This window comes from Labrus mixtus, chromosome 23 (genome assembly GCF_963584025.1).
Source record: "Labrus mixtus chromosome 23, fLabMix1.1, whole genome shotgun sequence".
Lineage (NCBI taxonomy): Eukaryota > Metazoa > Chordata > Actinopteri > Labriformes > Labridae > Labrus > Labrus mixtus.
This window is the reverse complement of record NC_083634.1, coordinates 18,901,720-18,919,992: the sequence shown is the minus strand read 5'-3', so window position 1 is coordinate 18,919,992 and position 18,273 is coordinate 18,901,720. Positions and strand designations below refer to the sequence as shown.

Below are 18,273 nucleotides of genomic sequence, written 5' to 3'. Positions count from 1 at the left end.
CCAGCATGCTGCTGCTCGATTACTCACCAGGTCAAACAAACGGTCTCACATCACCCCGATACTGGGAACACTGCACTGGCTCCCTGTGGATTAATATAGTTTAAAATGATCATTCTCACCTTCAGAGCCATTCACGGTCAGGCCCCAGATTACCTGTCAGAACTCATTCACCTGTATGCACCCGCCCGTTCACTAAGGTCAAACCCCCTACACCTGTTGTCTGTCCCGCTGACACATTGGGCTCATGGGGCTCGTGCGTTTCAGTCCATAGCAGTAATCCTCTGGAATTCTCTCCCCGTCTCGCTACGTCTTTCTGACTCTGTTGAGTCAATTAGGCCAATGGGTCATCAGATCCACCCAGTGCACCTACTCATCTATGTTTTATTGTTCCTGGTTACAGCAGGATTTTATAATGTTGTCCATGATGTACTCACTTTTTTCTTTTTCTTCTTTCATTGTATGCATGCTGTTGTTGTTTTTTGTTGATGTAAAGCACTTTGTGACCGTTGTCTGCAAAAAGCGCTACATAAATAAACTTTATTATTATTATTATTATTATTATTATTATTTAAAAATGTGCGTCAGTTAAATTCCTAAAATATTATTTCTTCACTGACTGTGAAAACAACACTAATGGAAATATACTCAAGACTACAGATGCTCCGTGTTTGTGATTTACTGCCATACAACATGTAATCAAGGGCTGCACAGAGGTTAACACTGCTGCCTCACAGCGGGGAGGTTTCTTGTTCAGATCTCTGCGGGACCGGAGTCTCTCTGTGTGGAGTCTGCATGTTCTCCCCGGTTCTCTCTCCGAGTACCCCGACTTCCTCCCACAGTCCAAAGACGTGCTCGTTAGGTTACCTGCTGACTTTAAATCGCCCGTAGGTGTGAATGTGAGTGTTGTTGGTTGTCTGTCTCTAAATGTAAGCCCTGTGATTGACTGGTGATTAGTCAAAGATATTTTTGGAATCACTGACCGACGACCTTTTCTTTTGTTTGAGCGTGAGGACACGTTTTGTTTTTGGTACATGCTTGAGCTTCTTCTGTTTATCTCTCACTGAAGAAGCACATCATTAGTCGAAAGGAATGACAAACGTGACAAAGATGTCCTTGTCTAAACACGCAGACATATCTAGAAAATAAACAAACACAAACCGTCACACACACAGTGAGGCGCGTGAAAGTGGCAAAAGGCACAATTCTCACCGTTCTACGTGAACCGTAAAGAAGACAAAGACGATAAGATGAGCTTATTTTATTTTTCATGCCATCAGTCGGACTCAGTCACGTAGCCTCTTAGAATATCTTCATCTTCACTTTAAGCAGTCATTGGGGTTTTTGTTGGCTTCAGACTGTAATGATTCATTTCAAATTGAATGTTTATATTTATATATTTAGCTTTATACTTGGCCGCATAAATTCAAGAAGAAACTTCTACCTACATGAATTTGTATTATTATATTGTATAATCTTATTATATTGTTCTGTATAGCAATTCTTCTAAGAAACAAAAAAAACGTTTTTGTCCGACCAATAAATGCAAACAAGGAAACAAGGGTTGAGGATTAAAATCATGTCTATTTGACATACTTTGAGTTTCTGTGTGTGTGTATTTGTGTGCATCATTCACTCAACTTAACCAGTCCTGCCACATTTACCTGACAAACAGAGCGAGTGGGCGTGGTGTACCCTTCCTTCTTCCCTGTGAAGGAAAATCACAACCCTCACACACATTTATACCATTTAACCAGAGGAGCGGACACACCTCTTTAGAGACAACTCTTCAGATCAAGACACAACACAGACCGACAGCTCTGGAGATTAGTGGATACATTTTAAATTCAGACCCACCAACAGAAAAGGTAACGTCTCTCATCCTCTTTTTTTTTCATGCTCAATGGTAAACTGAACTCAAACATTTAGATTTGCAACAGGTGTCTTCTGTTCAAAAGGGAACGTGGGTCACTTAGTGAATCTGAGATGCTTAAATAATAAAATGTACATCTTATACTTAGGTGGAGCTGCAGCCAATGAATTATTTGAATGTTTTGATTTGGTCAGCTACGCCCCAATCATTTCTGTTTTGAAGTTGACAGGAGTGTCACTTAGCTGTTCTAAACTATGTAATCTCATAAGAATGGTTGTTTTCTCTTTGCAAATTAGTTCTAAGCTATTTAATCTGTTTTTTCTATTTGTCTGTATCTGCCTAGCCCATGCTAATGTCCTGTATTTGTGTTTGTCCTGATGTGTCATGACTGTGGTTTATGGTTCATGTTCTGCAGAACAGGAACCTGCTGCAAACCAGTTTTTTAAACTGAGTCAGGCCCGTTAAACTGTAACTTAATGTTACTTTAAAACTTTCCTGTATAATAAATTAAATGAAATCTCATAAGAATATGGTTGTTGTCTCTTTGCAAACTAGTTTCCTTTAGAGTAAAGATACTCAAAACTGCATTTCGTAATCTTGCAGAATAATTTAGGCAAGTTTGGAGTGATCCATATGGAAATTGCAATCTTTGTTTCAGAGTAAAATAACACTTTTTTGGAGCTTACTGTTGTACCTCTACAATGTACAAAAGCATGTTTGAGGCCAGTTGACTTTTTAAGTTAAGACTGGCATTTTGAAAATGAAGACGCTCAAGATGACAATTAACATACTTAACTGTAATGTTATCACATCTGAAGATTTGGGCTTTGGGATAGTCATGTTTTTACACCTGATTAGATTTTTATGACTTAGCCTTATCAAATAACTTGCACCAAAAAATTCAGAATCAGCTCATATGTAACCTGTAAAAAAAGGACTTTGTCTCAATAACATTAAAGAACGCTGTGTAAGTTGATTTGTAAAGTTTCTGATGGTGCAAGCCAGAATCTTGCCCGACTTCATTCCTTAAAGTTTTTGGACCATTCTAATCTGATTGATTGCGGCAGGAGGTGATTTGTGATCATTATATAATGTGTACGTGTTTTCTCATTGGTCGTTCCCTTTTTGACTCACCTCTCAAATTACTTTACTTTACTTTCAACTTTTTATCCCCAATTCAGCAATCCCATCCATCCACTTGCATCTATCAAAACTGCCTACTACTCTGCCTTGTAGAAAGGACAGCTTTAATGAGTTGGCCAAGTGTTTGTTTGTGTATACTGTACATCTCATGATTGAACCTCATGAAATCTGTATAAGAACATCTCGACATTGAGAAACATACCATGTAAAATGTTGAACTTACTTCGGTTATAATAAATACATTTTACTGCAAAAGTGAATACTGTAGCACAAAAACTTACTTAAACTGTGGACAGGATTATTCCGCTCAGCTGAGAACTATGACAAGAAGCTCAAAGAGATACCCTGCTGGTCTATACCCTCACTCAAACCAGTCGTTTGAGTGAGGGTGAAGATTGGTGGATTCTTGGTTCAACAGTGCATCCATTTTTTTGCTTTCCACAGGATGTCCTTACATGGCAGCTTTCTGTCCGATGAGCAGTTCCAGTGCTCCATCTGCCTCGATGTGTTCGTTAATCCTTCATCCACACCATGCGGCCACAGCTTCTGCATGGCATGCATCAGCAGATACTGGGATGGCTCTAAGGTGTGTAGGCTACATGAGTCATTACATGAATGTTGGACTTGGGTATAACTTGGTTCATTCCTTCCTTTTCCAATATGTCCTTAAATAGCAATTGCTGATCTCTTTCCTTTCAATCCCCTTTATTTCTTTAGTTTGTACTGAGACTTTCTTTGGGTTGGGGTAAATTGACGCGATGTCCTTTTGTTTTTGCCAGTTGGCAACATGGTGGTGGCACAAATGATGTCCCAAGCAGAATTTTGATCTTTTGCCAGAAAGTTAAGTTCTACCAAGGAAACCTCTGTTGGTATCCCTGTGAGGTTCTATTGAGTCCAATCTTGGCTCATACCATGTTTGTAACTCCTGAATGTTGTTGTGAAATGGTAAGAGTTTTGGTAAGGTTTAGGCAACAAACCACTTGGTAAGATTTAGAAAAAGATTGAGGTCTTAGTCGAAAGAAAGTTCTTCAAAGAAGGAAGTCGTGTCCATGTATTCAAATCTATGGTTTACATTTTGTGACCAATTTTGTCTATCCTTTTTTTTATTTCTATCACTACTCCAACCATCGTTCCGCTTTCAGGTTTGCCAGTGTCCACTGTGTAAGAAGACTTTCCAGAAGCGGCCTGACCTCCAGATCAACAGGACTCTGCGAGAGATCACCGAGCAGTTCAAATCCATGAAAGGAAGCGGAGGAACGGGAAGGGAGAAAAGGTATAGAGGAGGTGACGTTACCAGAATACCAGAAACCTTTCTCTTTCATGGATTAAAGAAGAAGCTGCCTCGACCTCTGCCAAAAGTGCCTGCGAGACGGACTAATGAGCCCCAAGGTGATTTTGGAAGACTGCGCCCATGACATCTCATGCTATTGCTAATCTGTCTGACTCTATCATCAAACCCTTTGAGATGTCATCGTCTTTGATATGTTTCAGCTGACTTGATCTTGATGGCTACTTCAGTACCAAACCCCAGCCCAGTACCGAACCCCCCGTCTGGACCCCCTCCCCCACCTCCAGGTTACGGTCACTCAAGCGGCCGGAGAAGGTTCACGGTGACAGGGGCTGCGAGCGGTGAAAGTATTCCTATCTGCGAGATCCATCACAGAGGAATAATGGTACATCACTTCTTTAGAATTATAAACAAATTCCTGTCATTGATTTTTGGATTCCAGATTTTGGATTGAGGTTTTGATTAGGATATAACCTGTCATTATTACAATTTATTGAGAACCTAGAAGTTTATGACTTGTTTTTCTTCTCAACCCGTGGACGTTAATATTTTCATGGCAAGATGTCTGGAACTATAACACACTCTCTCACTGATACCAGATCTACTGTAGGACTGACGGAGTGTGTATCTGTCCTAATTGTGAGACTGAGGAACATCAGGATCACGACACAGTGACTGTAGAAGACGAATGGCTAGAAACCAAGGTATGAAAACAGGACAGAGAGACAAAATCATACTCGAAGTGAGTCATTCATATTTGGGGAATTTACTTGTGTGGTTTCTTTGTTTTGGTTTTGAAAGGAAGAACAATTAGCTAAGAAATGTAAAAGCAAAAGGTCCCTCATGTTTGGAAATCCTAGCTAGACAGCAAATTCAATATGGAGGCAACATAGTCTGGACCAATCGCCTCTAATAAATAAGGATAACATCCTTCAAGTTACAGTATACAGTCAGTAATTGTCTTGGATCTCACAGAGCCTAAAAACAGCTCATAGCTCCAAACCACCGCAGAATACCCAAGGCTGATGTCATGTGTTTGCGTAGTTAAAGGCAAGTATACTCAAGGTTTTAGACAGGCAGTTCATCTAGATTTTCAAAGTTCTCAAAATTTTCCAAAGTATAAGGAATTATATCTATTACCTTAAGAGTGTGAGAAGATCATTTGAGAACCAAAAACACAATTTATTGTTTATCCCCCCCAAAAAAAACAGCTTTTTCAAGCAAAACTAATAATACTTTTGTGTTTTTCGTGTAGGCTCAGCTAAGTGTGTCGGAGCAGGAGATCCGGGATATGATCAGACAGAGAATCAGGAAGATCGAGGGGATCAAAAAGTCAGTGGCTGAAGTGGAGGTAGGACAAACACACTCTTGTTTTTATGCCAAAATCAGTTGGTCCTCCTGCCGTCAAATTTCAATCTTAAAACATAAATGAAATGGTCAGAATAACAAAAGGTTTCTTGAAAGGCCTAACTTACAAATAACACGTAAATCCCACAGTTGGCAGTTGAAGGAGACACGACGGGCAGTGTCTGCCTTTTTTCTTTGCTTGTGTCCGCCATCCAGCGCTCCCAGGCGGAGCTGATGGAGGTGATGGAGTTGAGCCGGAGGGCCGCTGAGCACCAGGCCGAGGTGATGATACGACAACTGGAGCTGGAGGTGAAAGAACTGCGAAGCAGAGAAAAGGCCCTCGCTGAGCTCGCCCAGTTAGATGATGCCTTACAGGGTGTTAAGGTTTGTGCCAATCTAACGGTTCTCATTTGAATGATATTCCAACGAGTATTGTTCGGAATCATGACCACAGTTGAGTTCTTGATCATTCGACATCCTTTCTTTCCAGGCATTCCCGGTCCTCTTGGATCCTCCACCTACCAAAGACTGGTCTGAGGTTTCAGTGAACACTGACTTAGGAACCGGAACCATTTATAGATCTCTGGCAGCTCAGGTGGAGAGTTTCCTGAAAGAGCTGAAGAAGGCTGCAGAAACAGGTCAGTGAAATGCTGAACACCAGACTTGTTTTCCAAAGATAACAAACAATGAAGACAAGATGACAGGCATAAAGAACAACATGTTTTACTCGAAGCACCATTGAGTCCGTGATGGTTGGGAAAAGTCGTTCACATCTAGAGTCAAAAGAGCAGATTTATAAACCGAAACTCTGATGATTTATGGTTTTGTAAAAGAGTAACAATACTCCTTTAGTACACTTCACTAGATATGTGACAAAGTATTCCAATACTGCCCTCTTGTGGTGAATGACGGTAGTATGTCTAAATTGTAAGGTCTCAATTAAGATAATAGATGTTTTTGGTATTTCTTTTAACTAACTGAGAAAATGACATCATCAAGAATTTTGATTTCATGAACTTTCTTGTGTCTAAATAACTTGAAGTTCCTGATACATGTCTCCTTGTTTCACTCCAGGTTTTCCAGCCCCAGTCCCGGAACCCAGTCCAGTTCGAACACAGCCCAGTGAGTTTCCATTTCCAATCTATCTAAAATATGTAGATCATGAAGGTCAACATTGAACATAATCCAATACATTATATCTGTAACTCTGTGACTCCATCCTGCCCAAACCAGTTAAACGTGTACAAAAGGGTTAAAGACAAATCTATGCAATGCATTTGTAAGTTTGAACATTTTGTCTTGGTTTTAACAACACTGTTTTTCTGCAGGGGTAAGAAGGGTTCAGGAGTATGCAGGTATGTTACAATCACAAAGACTTCATTAAATTAACAATACTTCCAAAGAGTTACCCCCCAAAAGTTGTGAATTTTAGATTTAAAAAAACTTGGATGTTCTATTGGAATAAATTGGTAAATTTGGTGCAAAAAAACTTGAATATCTCCTGATATTATGCGAGTACATTTACAAGAATCTTAGTAAATGTGTTGTTTCTTGTTCGCAAATGTAAGACTATAATTTCAATCAATCGATCAAACTTTATGTGTATAGCACATTTCAAAGAACATCCAAGTTTTTTCTTGTGAATTTGTGTGTCTGAGTTTTTTCAATTATTAATGTCTCCCTTCCCAAACCTTTTCGACCTAAAATGGACCTAATACGCAGTCTCGTAATGGGCATAAATTCAGATAGAAAAATACATCGTTCTTCACATTCCCTTCTTTCCTCAACACAGTGGACGTGACCCTGGACGATAACACTTCCCATCCCAGACTGATTCTGTCGGGGGACATGAAGAGTGTGAGACACCTGTTCATTTTTTATACCTTACAATTTTCAGAGTGATATCTGAAAGCATTTTTTAACTATGATATGCGAAAGGTTAATTTTGGTTGTCAAACTGTGTCTGCAGGTGAGGTGTGGAGATCGACACCAGCTGCTTCCAGATAACCCGGAGAGGTTTGACAGAGTCGTCTGCGTCCTGGGGAGGCCGATGATCTCCTCTGGGAGACACTACTGGGAGGTAAGAGACCCTCCTTCATGAATGTATTATTAAAATCATCCCCAAAGCCGATTATGTTCCAATAAATCTGCTTCCTGTAAACAGGTGGAGGTCGGCGGGAAGACGGACTGGGATCTAGGCGTGGCCAAACAATCGATCAACAGGAAGGGGAAGGTTGAAGTCACCCCAAGCAACGGATACTGGTTCCTCAGCCTGAGAGACAAGTTAGTTTAGTCATCACTTGTCAGTTAACAAGAAAAAGTAACATTCGCACCAACAGCAATACCAAAAAGAATTTGCATCAAAATCTACGGCATCAAATATTTTATTTGGCGGGTGGTGGAGACCAAAAAACAGAGCTACGGTAATAAACCGTTAACTGAAGTATTAAAGGCTTTTGTAGCTTTGATATGGCTGGATATGTATACAGCCATCACCATCGATGGGGCCACTATGTTCTTGTTCTCTTTACAGTTTAACTCTGATGCCCCCTAGTGGCCAAACAGTCACACGAAACAGCTTTAAAATTGTCAGCATCCTCCTGTCATCTGTTTCTTAATTGTTAATATGACTCAATTGATTCATGAGTTAAATTAATTTAAGGATGTAGATTTTCCGCTCAATTCTTAAGTGTAACATGCCGTATAATACCAACATGTTGTAATATGGCAGACATTAACATTACATTAAAATTCTTAGTGTAGGACTAGGTCCTTTTTGCTGCCCATTTTAATTAACTATCTTGTCTGTTTTATCGTATCACCCTCATTTGTCTCCTCAGGAGTAAGTACGCCTTCCGCACTGAACCCTCCACAGACGTCCAAATGAACCTGCAACCGCAGAAGATCGGGGTATTTGTGGACTACGAGAAAGGACAGGTATAGGAACACCTTTTCTCCATGTGTTGACTTCTTTTAAAATCAGGGCCATCCGTCTCTTCCCGCTCGTTTCGCTGAGATCCAACAATCAAGATTATTTTCCAATAACACTTATTTCCTTTGTTTACCTGCAGGTGTCTTTCTACAATGTTGACTCCAAACTCCACATCTACACGTTCAACGACACTTTCAGCGACAGCATCTTCCCGTTCTTCAGCCCCTGTACGAATAAATCTGGAAAGAACGAAGGGCCGCTGATTATTACGCGAGTAACCCTTACAGAATGAAAAAAGATAACCGAGTGACTTTTTAGTTTATTCCTTTTTTTAAACTTTCCTACGATTACTCTGTAAAAACATAAAACGATCTTTTCATTATTTTTTTTTTATGAATACTTGTGGTAGCCTTCTTAAATCCCTCTGTTGCCAGATGTTGATGAATGACTGTGAAGATTTAAGCAATACAACCAAGACTTATTAATGTGGTATTGTAAATGATTTAATAAAACAATCATATTTTCTGAAACATCTTGTCTGTATCATGGATGTATTATAGAAGTGGATACTGCTTTGGAGGCAGAGCACCGTTCCAGATTATTTAAAGATTCAATGTGTAGGAATTTTACACCAAAATATATAAAAATCAATATAAAACCACTTCCCATTACCTTAAGTATTTCTAACAGTTATGAAAGCCAGAGAAATCCTTTATTTTATAGTTGAAACGGGACACGTCTTGTCAAGGTGGCCGTCATGACAGATACGTTTATCGTTGCCGTGGAAACACCGGATATTACGTCGAACAGTACCACTGCTACTGAAAGCTGCCGTACTGTTGCTGCTGTGATACATTAGCTCGTCTTCTTCGGGTCGGTTTGGCCCGTTTGTCTTCACTACGGTCAACTCTGAGGTCGTTTTCATCACTCCCATGATTCCCCGCCAGCCTCAACGTTATCTTTTTTTGTTAATGTCTTGATTGAGAGCCCCCTGGTGGCGGAACTTACACCCTGCGTGTTTAAGTGTTTGTATCATGACGCAAGAACGCAAAAACATTTTAGGATGTGAAGTAAAAACACAAAACTTGGACTTGATCTTCAAGAGCAAACTTCATTGTAAATGCATTTAAATAATAAAATCACATGTTGCAAAATTATTAAATAAAATGAGAGAAAAAAATAACAGAAATGAGCCAAAGGACAAGTGGAAATTAAAAAAAAAAAACATTCAAAACACATCTGTAAGCAAGATGAGTACGATGGACAGTAAAAATAACAACACAGAGAAAACACATTACCATATCTCATACATCAATGATTGAACCAATTATTATTTATCTCAATGAATAAGAGTTCTGCAACATGTGAATCCACCCAATTCTTCACCTGAAAACAGCTTATTATAAAGTGATCAATCAGGCCACGTCAATAATCTCTTCAAAGCCAGCAGTTACAAACTCACACAGGTTAGAGACACAGGTTAAATCTAAGCTACGGGCACGAAATCCCAAAAATCAGTTAACGCTGCCCGTCAGATGTGATTAGAAGTTAAAGCAAAAGCTTAGAGTCTCTGATAGTGTATCTCATAATGTAAGGCTACTGCTAGCGTTAGCATAACGAAAAAAATAACTTGGAAAGGACAAACTGGTAATCTTACGGTACTTCTAGCGTGTTTTCTTGGATTAGCGTAGCATTTAGACAGGAAATAAGGCTAATTTGCAATATAAGGCTACTTCTAGCATGTTTTCGTGGATTAGCATAGCATTTAGACTGGAAACAAGGCAAAACTTCGATTGTTAAGTTACTACTAGCATGTTTCCTTAAATTAGCGTAGTGTTAAGACTGGAAACAAGGCTAAACGGGTTAAAAAATATGTTACTGCTAGCATGTTTTATTAGCTAAATGTAGCACAGGTTTACTTCACAGGTACAGACACATTGATAGTGGTACTTTTAGAGGGTCAAGCTAGCTGTTTCCCTTTGTTTCCAGTCTTTATGCTAAGCTTAGCTAGCTGTCTCATTGATTTAGCTTCATATTAATCAGAAAGACAAAAGAATCTTCACAAAAAGTAGATCCACCTTTCATAAAAAATGTCTTGTCAGCAGGTGGTTCATAAAGCATAAGCATATTAATTATTACATTTACGGGTAGAAGAGTATTGAAGACTTGTCAACACACATTTAGGACTTTTCACAACTACATCTGGATTTAAAAATATTTCAGCTCAAAATATAAAATAGCAAGTTATTCAAATTTAAAACCTGCATTTCTAAAAACTACAAATACAATTTTGTAACGCACATTTTCTGTTTCTTTTTTGTAAAGATTTATTTTCGACACTATTTGATGTAATATATTAAAAAAAGCAAATTCAGTTTTAGTCCTTCTGTTCTTGATTTTAAAGAGAAAAAATACAGTTTTCAGTCCACTGGTTAAAGTTTTCATTGTTTACATTTACGTTAAAGTTATGTGTATTTATGGTAAACCTCGACTGACGAGGAGGAATCCGCTTCAAGCCACAAGTGCTACAATCACTCCATGTTTGTTAACTTCTCATTCCGGTTTTGGTATTCACAGCTTGACTAGATTCATTCTATTTGGAAATAACTTCAAAGCATGCATTGAAATCTCAAATTTTGAAGCGAACAGGAAGACCTGAATCCTGTCAGACTTGATTGTAAACAAGTGAAATTATTTAAATCTGCAATCTCTACTTCTAAAATTTGATATGCATCTCATATTATAATATTTTGGATGTACACTTGCACCGTTTGATTATTCTATCAATCGTGCAAAAAAAAAAAAAAAGAACTTCACCAGCTCTAAACTCGCTTTCATGCTGATTTCCTTTTTTAAAAAAACGTTTAAAATTAGAAGTTCTTGCGGTCGATGCGGTCGCGCTTCATCTGCGACTTTGCTTTTTCCTTCTGCAGGAGAATGTGTTCAGCAAACTCCCGCATTGCTCCTTTTCCCCCGACACTTCGGCAGGTGTACTTTGCAGCATTTATGGCGACCACTGGAGCGTCCCTGGGTACTGCGCTCAAACCTGCCAGGTTCAGACAGTTCACGTCAGGCTTATCGTTACCTGAGAGGAGAGAAAAACGAAGAAAGTTTGTATTAATATAAAGTATTAAGATATAGACAGTAGAGCGAGACCGATTAATCAGCCAGCCGATAATATCAGACGATATTAGCGTATGAAGTGACTACAGTATCGGCTAACTTTATCAAGCCAATATCACTAAATTTAATCACCTTTCAGATAGCATTTAATTTAAGTTTCATTGTATTACACTAGCAGTTCTCTTTCACCAGCAGAGGGCGCTATGCGGATTACAACAAGCATCATCACTCTCCAGAGTGTCAAGAGGTGATGCCCGTACATGCGCAGTTATTTTCCAGTTGAGTGACCATCTTGTCTTCCGTATATATCTTTTCCAGAAGTGTTTGATAACTGCATTTGAGGAATCAAAAGTGTAAATCTATATCTATCTATCTCTGAAGAACGAACACAGATCAAAGAAAGATATCAGCCGATTTATCGGTATCAGATTTTTTCCGGTATCGGCCCAAAAAAATCCATATCGGTCGAGCCCTAATATATACAACCTGTCATTTAAATGAACTATAATGAAAACACGATCAATATTAGTCTAGAGAACAAAATAAAGAAGCACAGTGGATTTTGATTTCTGTCAACAAAGTCAGGCAATCTAATTCCTGTTGTGATGCTAAGCTAAGCTTTTTGTTTTGTTTTGTTTCTTTAATCTGTATTTGCTCTTGTTTCATGTACAGCACTTTGGTCAGCTGTTGCTGTTTTTAAATGTGCTTTATAAATAAATGTGATTGATTGATTGATTGATTGATTGATAAGTTAACCCACTACAAAGCTGTGGCTTCACCTCTCGTGTTGAAAATGAAGCCGATGTGCTAGAGCAAAAAACAAAACAGTGTCCTAGACCCTACACAGACGTCACAGAAGGTGGGCACTTCTCGGGGGTCGGTTTGTCGCCGATGCCAACCAAACCCCCCCACAGCGTATTTTTGAAGGTGTTTCTTACCCATGTACGCAACGTCCTTCCAGTCCAGCTTCCTCTGCTCCACCACCAGCTTCAGAGTATCCAGCGGCTCCTCGTCCACCTGCATCACCTTGCAGCCCGTCCTCTGAGTCAGCTTTTCAGCCAGCAAGTGAGCCACGGGGTCCACGCTGGAGGTCAACAGCACCACCTGGTGGAGCAACACGGTTTATGGCATCTATTCTGTACGCATGTATTCTAAGTTTTATTTTCTGAAGGTTTTGGGTGCGTCTGTACCTCAACGTCTTCTTTCTGCAGCATGCGGATGCCCATGGTGTCTCTGGTGTTTATGGACACCATCTCCTCTCCGGAGACGGACAGAAAGATCCGCCCTTCAGTCAAACATCCGGAGACATTGCAGAACATCAGGTTAACCATCTCTGGAGTGTCCCGACCGAAGTAACCGTACCTGCGGGTAGAAACACAGAGTCAAGAGGACAGAAGAAAAGAAAAGGGACTCAGAAGAGAACACATTCCTGCCCTTCCCGAGCATACAAGGAAAGCTTAAGGCAGGGAGAGAAGCAGCAAATACCCAAACCGGGCAGGCAAGAATGACAACTGCATGATTAAGTCAGACACAGCATTAAAGGAGGAGCTGGGGTTGAAGAACGAGCAGCGAAGAGTAGGCAGATAGAGCCGTTTAAATAAGTGAGATCTGGCTGTAATTCGAGCTCGTTCACAAAATTAAGCGGTGTAGCCAAATATTTATATAAGACTGACGACTAAGAGGAGGACGATAGTGAGAAGGAAAAGCCAGATCAAATCATGTTTTGGATTTTGAGAGAATAAAATAAAAATCTCACCTGAGGACTCTTTGTTCTGCTACAGGCCAGTCGATGTCCACGTCTATGTCCACGCTGTACTCTGGCAGCATCTCAAAGTACGCCAGCCTACCGCCCTGGAGAGAGAGACATAACATGAGCCAAAGCAAACAAACATAGATAACAAAGCAGTGAGTGCCATTAAACAAAATGACCTAGAAATCCTTGAGTGGATGCACACTCGAAGATCACCATCAGTCACATGTTTTGTCATGTGAGGTATATAGAGCGCAACAGTAACCACCCAGGAGTACATGTACCCATTCAAATCCTTTATTGACACATTTTTAATCCCGGAACCGAGAAAACCGGCTACCCGTGGATATAAAACATTTGATTCAGCACAAAAAATTAAAAAAAACAATTTGAGGAGGTTCAAGGCTGTTTGTTTCAGTGAGGGAACTACACATCCCACAATCCATTGCGATTGAACCCAACCAAGCGGCAATTTCCAGCTAAAGCGGAATTGCAAAAAATCCTGCAGTTCACCGAGTGTCCACTAGAGGGTGGCTGCAGAAGCACCGGAAGTCACATACACACCCATTCAAAAAAGACAGTTTTTACAGCAGAGATTAACATGTTTGCAGTGTGTTTTAAAAAACGACATTGGTCTGATTAGCTCATGTCTCGATTGGCTCACACTGTGCCCAATCAGAGACGTCCCTTTGACACTACAGGATTGTGGGTAGTGGAGTTCTTTTCACCCCAGATTGTGAATAAAATGTGGTTTTCTTAAAACCAGCCTGATACATGAATTTGTGTCTTCAGGATAACATTCAATCGTTTGACACCCAGGTAGCTCGTGGTAACTCTGTTGGTTATGACGTCAGGGCTGTTAATCAAATCGGCTGCGGACAAAACCTATGGGATTTTTTTTCGGAATCCACACTGCTCTATTTTAAACCCTCAATGACAGGTTGAAGGTAATTTAAAAGATTAGAAATCAAGAAAAACTTGTGATTAATTGTGCCGCTCCAGTACCTGCAGTCGTCCCTCCGTCACTATGAGATCTTTGGTGGTGAAGTAAAACGAGCCGTTCTCACACAGCTCTCCGTCCCAGTCCTGACGCCGCGGCCGGTTTGCCGGGTCCAGGTTGCACGGTTTGGTTAGGTCCCCAGCTGTAAAGAGGAAGGGGAAAAAAGTGAACGGTTCATTCAGTATAAACTGAGACGACAAGAGATTGTTCTGCCTCACATGAAGAGGCTGACACCGACTTCTTGAAGCTGCTAATAACGCTAATAACAGTGCGCTAAAATGCTAACAAAGAGACTTAAGTTGATGTTTATTAATGTTGATTCATTATCTTCTGCTCATCCTGATAATACAGTGAAATCTAAAATGTCTGTGGGGGGATTTTGATACCTAGCTGTTTACATTCCTTTATGCTAAGCTAACCGTATCTGACTGCTAGCTGTAGCTTCATGCTTTGTAAACAGGCAACCAAATGACTAATCTGAGAGGTTTTAATATCGAGGTTGTACATCCTTCGACTTACATCCCGTCTTGACTTCCTGCCAGCGGAAATGATGCTTCCTGACCACGGAGAAGACCGAGTCGAAGCCCTTCTCCGTGATCAGCTCCAGCGCCCCCTTCAGGTGGAACGGATGGAGACAGGGGGACGTAGCCTGAATGTTACAGACGATATCCACCTCTGCAGGAAACAAACAAAAAAAAAAAACCCAGAGTCAGGTTTGAAAAACAAAAACTCCCCCTCAGCGTCTTTATGGCTGATCAAACAGACGCCAGCACAGCAACATCCTGGTTGTTAAAATATACAACATGACCTTCTGTTCACGTCCTGCTGAGGGTGAGCGTACCTGGGTAGAGTCTGATAAACTCTTGGATGGCGTCCAGGGACGTCGAAGAGTCTCTGGAGACCTCGGGACTCCTGCGGTGCACCTTGGCACCCCAAGCTATCGCCACCTTCTCGATTGTGTCGTGGTCCGTCGACACCCAGACACTAGGAAAAGGAAGGTCATCACCATTACTGTTACTACAATATCAGTCAATATTTAGTTTGTTTAACAAAAGGGACGAGGTATAGACCTGTTCTATATGAAAGGTATACTTATGACTTCTGTTGTGATCTGGCGCTACATGACTTGACCATCAAGGGGGGCGTATAAATAAACTGTTTCTTTACACTTAAATGTAGAAATCAAGTATCTCCTCTGAAAATAACTCTGTGAGTCATGACTGTCTACAATGGGTGTAACACCCGAGTCCCACTGTCTGTGATGTTTTCAGAGTCCTATCTTCACTGTGTTTACATCGCCAGGACGGCCGGCTGACTCCTCCCCTCGTGTATAAAAGTTGTTTAATTGAGGGACTAGAGAAAAGAAGAATAACATACTGTACTCACTGCTTAACTGTGTTTCTAGATCACGCTCATTTCAGGTAAATTTACATGCAGTGTGAAGATACGAGCAGAATAAAGATCGCTAGCATTAGCATGCTAACACAACAATGCAGCGCGACTTGTTTTGGTTTCATGCTGGTGCTCAAGGTCAACATCTGCTGGATCAAAAAATTGCATATAAAGCCTTTAAGATAATCAAACAGAACATGAATAAAACATCTTACTGTTCAAATGAGATTTTATAATAACAACAGTATTTCTCAGTTACCTGCAGTGGACAGGTGAGCACAATCAGGTAATAAAAGTATCAGTACATCTCTAGTAGTAAGTCAGGTGTTTAAAGGCTTTATGTGATTTTTTTGATCCAGCAGATGTCGCCCTTGAGCACCAGCATGAAACCAAAACAACTCGCGCTGACAGCCGGGGCCCCCTGCTGTGCAGAGTGGAGCAGTGCGCCCCCCTGTGGTGTTCATAAGAAGCTCGAGATGACCTCAGATTAGAAACACTTGAGGGATGATAATCTTTATTTGCAGAGTGATTTTAAAATCCACAAAGACGTCTGCAGCATTAGCTGCATGTAACGCTCGGTTCTAGCCCCCTCGATAAAAATTTGTCAGTCCGACGTCATTGTCAGTGTGAGATCACTGATCTAAGCCCATTGGCTCGTTGTGGCCCAGCAGCTCATGTTGAAATTTCCGAGACGCGTGCTGAGCAACTGACCAATAACGACAGAGCGGATCGGCAGACCAATCAGAGCAGACTTGGCCCACGTGGGGTCTAACAGTGTGGGCTCAGCAGAGTGTAGCTGACGGACTCAGAGTGTAGAGGGAGCGAGGAGGAGCAGTACATGAAAACAGACACTTTTTTATAACTTTAGTTATTGTGAACGTACAAAAGTAGGAACATAGATTAAATATACAAACCCCAAAATGAACATAATATGACCTCTTTAAAGCAGTGAGTACAGTATGTTATTCTTCTTTTCTCTAGTCCCTCAATTAAACAACTTTTATACACGAGGGGAGGAGTCAGCCGGCCGTCCGGGCGATGTAAACAAAGTGAAGATAGGACTCTGAAAACTCTGAAAACATCACAGACAGTGGGACTCGGGTGTTACACCCATTGTAGACAGTCATGACTCACAGAGTTATTTTCAGAGGATATACTTGATTTATAATATTTAAGTGTTAAAAATCACATAATAAGACTTATTAAAGTTATAAAATGACCCCTCAGGTGTTTCATGTTACCTGTCAAACATCTCCGAGTCAACAGCAGCTCTCAGCACCCATCCAATGAGCGGTACTCCCGCCAACATTTTGATGTTTTTCAGAGGAATCCCTTTGCTCCCTCCTCTCGCCAGAATCAGCGCGGCTACGTGCTTCGTCCCCGCCGGCCGGGAGAGCTTTTTGCTGGGATGCGCTCCGTCCTGCGCGCCGTTTTCTCCGGAGAGGTTTCTTTTCCGGGCGGACATGACGAGCCCAGAAAAAAACATTTAATCCCAAAGCTGATTGCAGAAATAAAAGACAACGCGGCGCTCTTACAGCGCAGAAATGTCGCTGTAAGAACAAGAAATGAAGCGGAAGTGACACATCCACATAAATGAGAAATATTTTCTTCTTCGCGTCTTTAATTTGAGGTAGCTTTCTTGGCAGCTGAGCTCACTATCGACCCCATCTGGAAGACTAAGGTACTACAATGAATTATATTAATAATCTTAAAAATATAGGACGGATGTAATAAATAAATCAACTAAGCGAATTTATATATAAATATAAACACATATACAGTAACCTATACACGTATTCACACACACACTTAGACACATACATACAATAGAAAGATTGAACATTTTAACCCTCTATCAGCTAAATGAAACAGGCATTAATTTATCTAAAAAGGGAGTGAATGAGTGAGTTGATGGAAAAAAAGATATATATTTTATATATACAGTACAATACGATATGATGTGATACGACCAAACAAAGCGACATGACATTACAAGCTACCCAAAGACTAAGGTACTACAATGCATTATATTAATAAACTTAAAAATATAGGACGGATGTAAAACTTGATTGTAGCCCGACAGAAAGTCAATAAATCAGTTTTACTTTTAAGCCAGTAAGTTTATGACTTCTAGAAATATAAAAAGAACGTCAAATAAATTAAAAAAGTATTGTTTTGTTCTTAATTAGGTTAAAGAATTCCTCTGTTTCATTGTAATTTGCCTGGATTTTATTTATTTTTTTAAATCTATATATTTTTTTTATATATTATATTATATTTTTTTTTATTAAAGCAAGTTCAAGATATACAGTGCAATTGGGATGCAGTCAACGTTTTTATTTTTTTCCCCCAGAAACATTCAAAAACCCAGCATCACTTCTCTAAAAGTCTAAACCCTAGAAATCTATATTTTATTGATTGTTTTTTT

At 40.2% G+C, this 18,273-nt stretch overlaps 2 protein-coding genes across 3 annotated transcripts; one reads left to right on the top strand and one right to left on the bottom strand.

Moving 5' to 3' along the window:
- The first annotated feature begins 1,725 nt into the window (after positions 1–1,725).
- LOC132958305 (E3 ubiquitin-protein ligase TRIM21) lies at positions 1,726–9,106 on the top strand. 2 transcript variants are annotated; one of them, XM_061031042.1, is made up of 15 exons: positions 1,726–1,865; positions 3,458–3,599; positions 4,156–4,402; positions 4,505–4,686; positions 4,901–5,005; positions 5,557–5,652; positions 5,799–6,032; positions 6,139–6,286; positions 6,723–6,770; positions 6,977–7,003; positions 7,441–7,505; positions 7,618–7,728; positions 7,813–7,931; positions 8,489–8,585; positions 8,720–9,106. In XM_061031042.1, the coding sequence occupies exons 2-15, from the start codon at positions 3,459–3,461 to the stop codon at positions 8,870–8,872; spliced, it is 1,773 nt and encodes a 590-aa protein (XP_060887025.1). In that variant the 5' UTR covers positions 1,726–1,865; position 3,458; the 3' UTR covers positions 8,873–9,106. The 2 variants fall into 2 exon arrangements, with proteins under 2 accessions (XP_060887025.1, XP_060887026.1); XM_061031043.1 differs by having other exon boundaries at positions 1,748–1,870.
- A 1,187-nt stretch (positions 9,107–10,293) lies between these two features.
- On the bottom strand, positions 10,294–17,336 carry cmasa (cytidine monophosphate N-acetylneuraminic acid synthetase a). The gene is made up of 9 exons (XM_061031044.1): positions 17,087–17,336; positions 15,295–15,437; positions 14,973–15,128; positions 14,459–14,595; positions 13,460–13,554; positions 12,894–13,065; positions 12,642–12,807; positions 10,441–11,665; positions 10,294–10,367 (listed from the first exon to the last, which is right to left on the bottom strand). The coding sequence occupies exons 1-8, from the start codon at positions 17,329–17,331 to the stop codon at positions 11,451–11,453; spliced, it is 1,329 nt and encodes a 442-aa protein (XP_060887027.1). The 5' UTR covers positions 17,332–17,336; the 3' UTR covers positions 10,294–10,367; positions 10,441–11,450.
- Between the last annotated feature and the right edge of the window lie 937 nt (positions 17,337–18,273).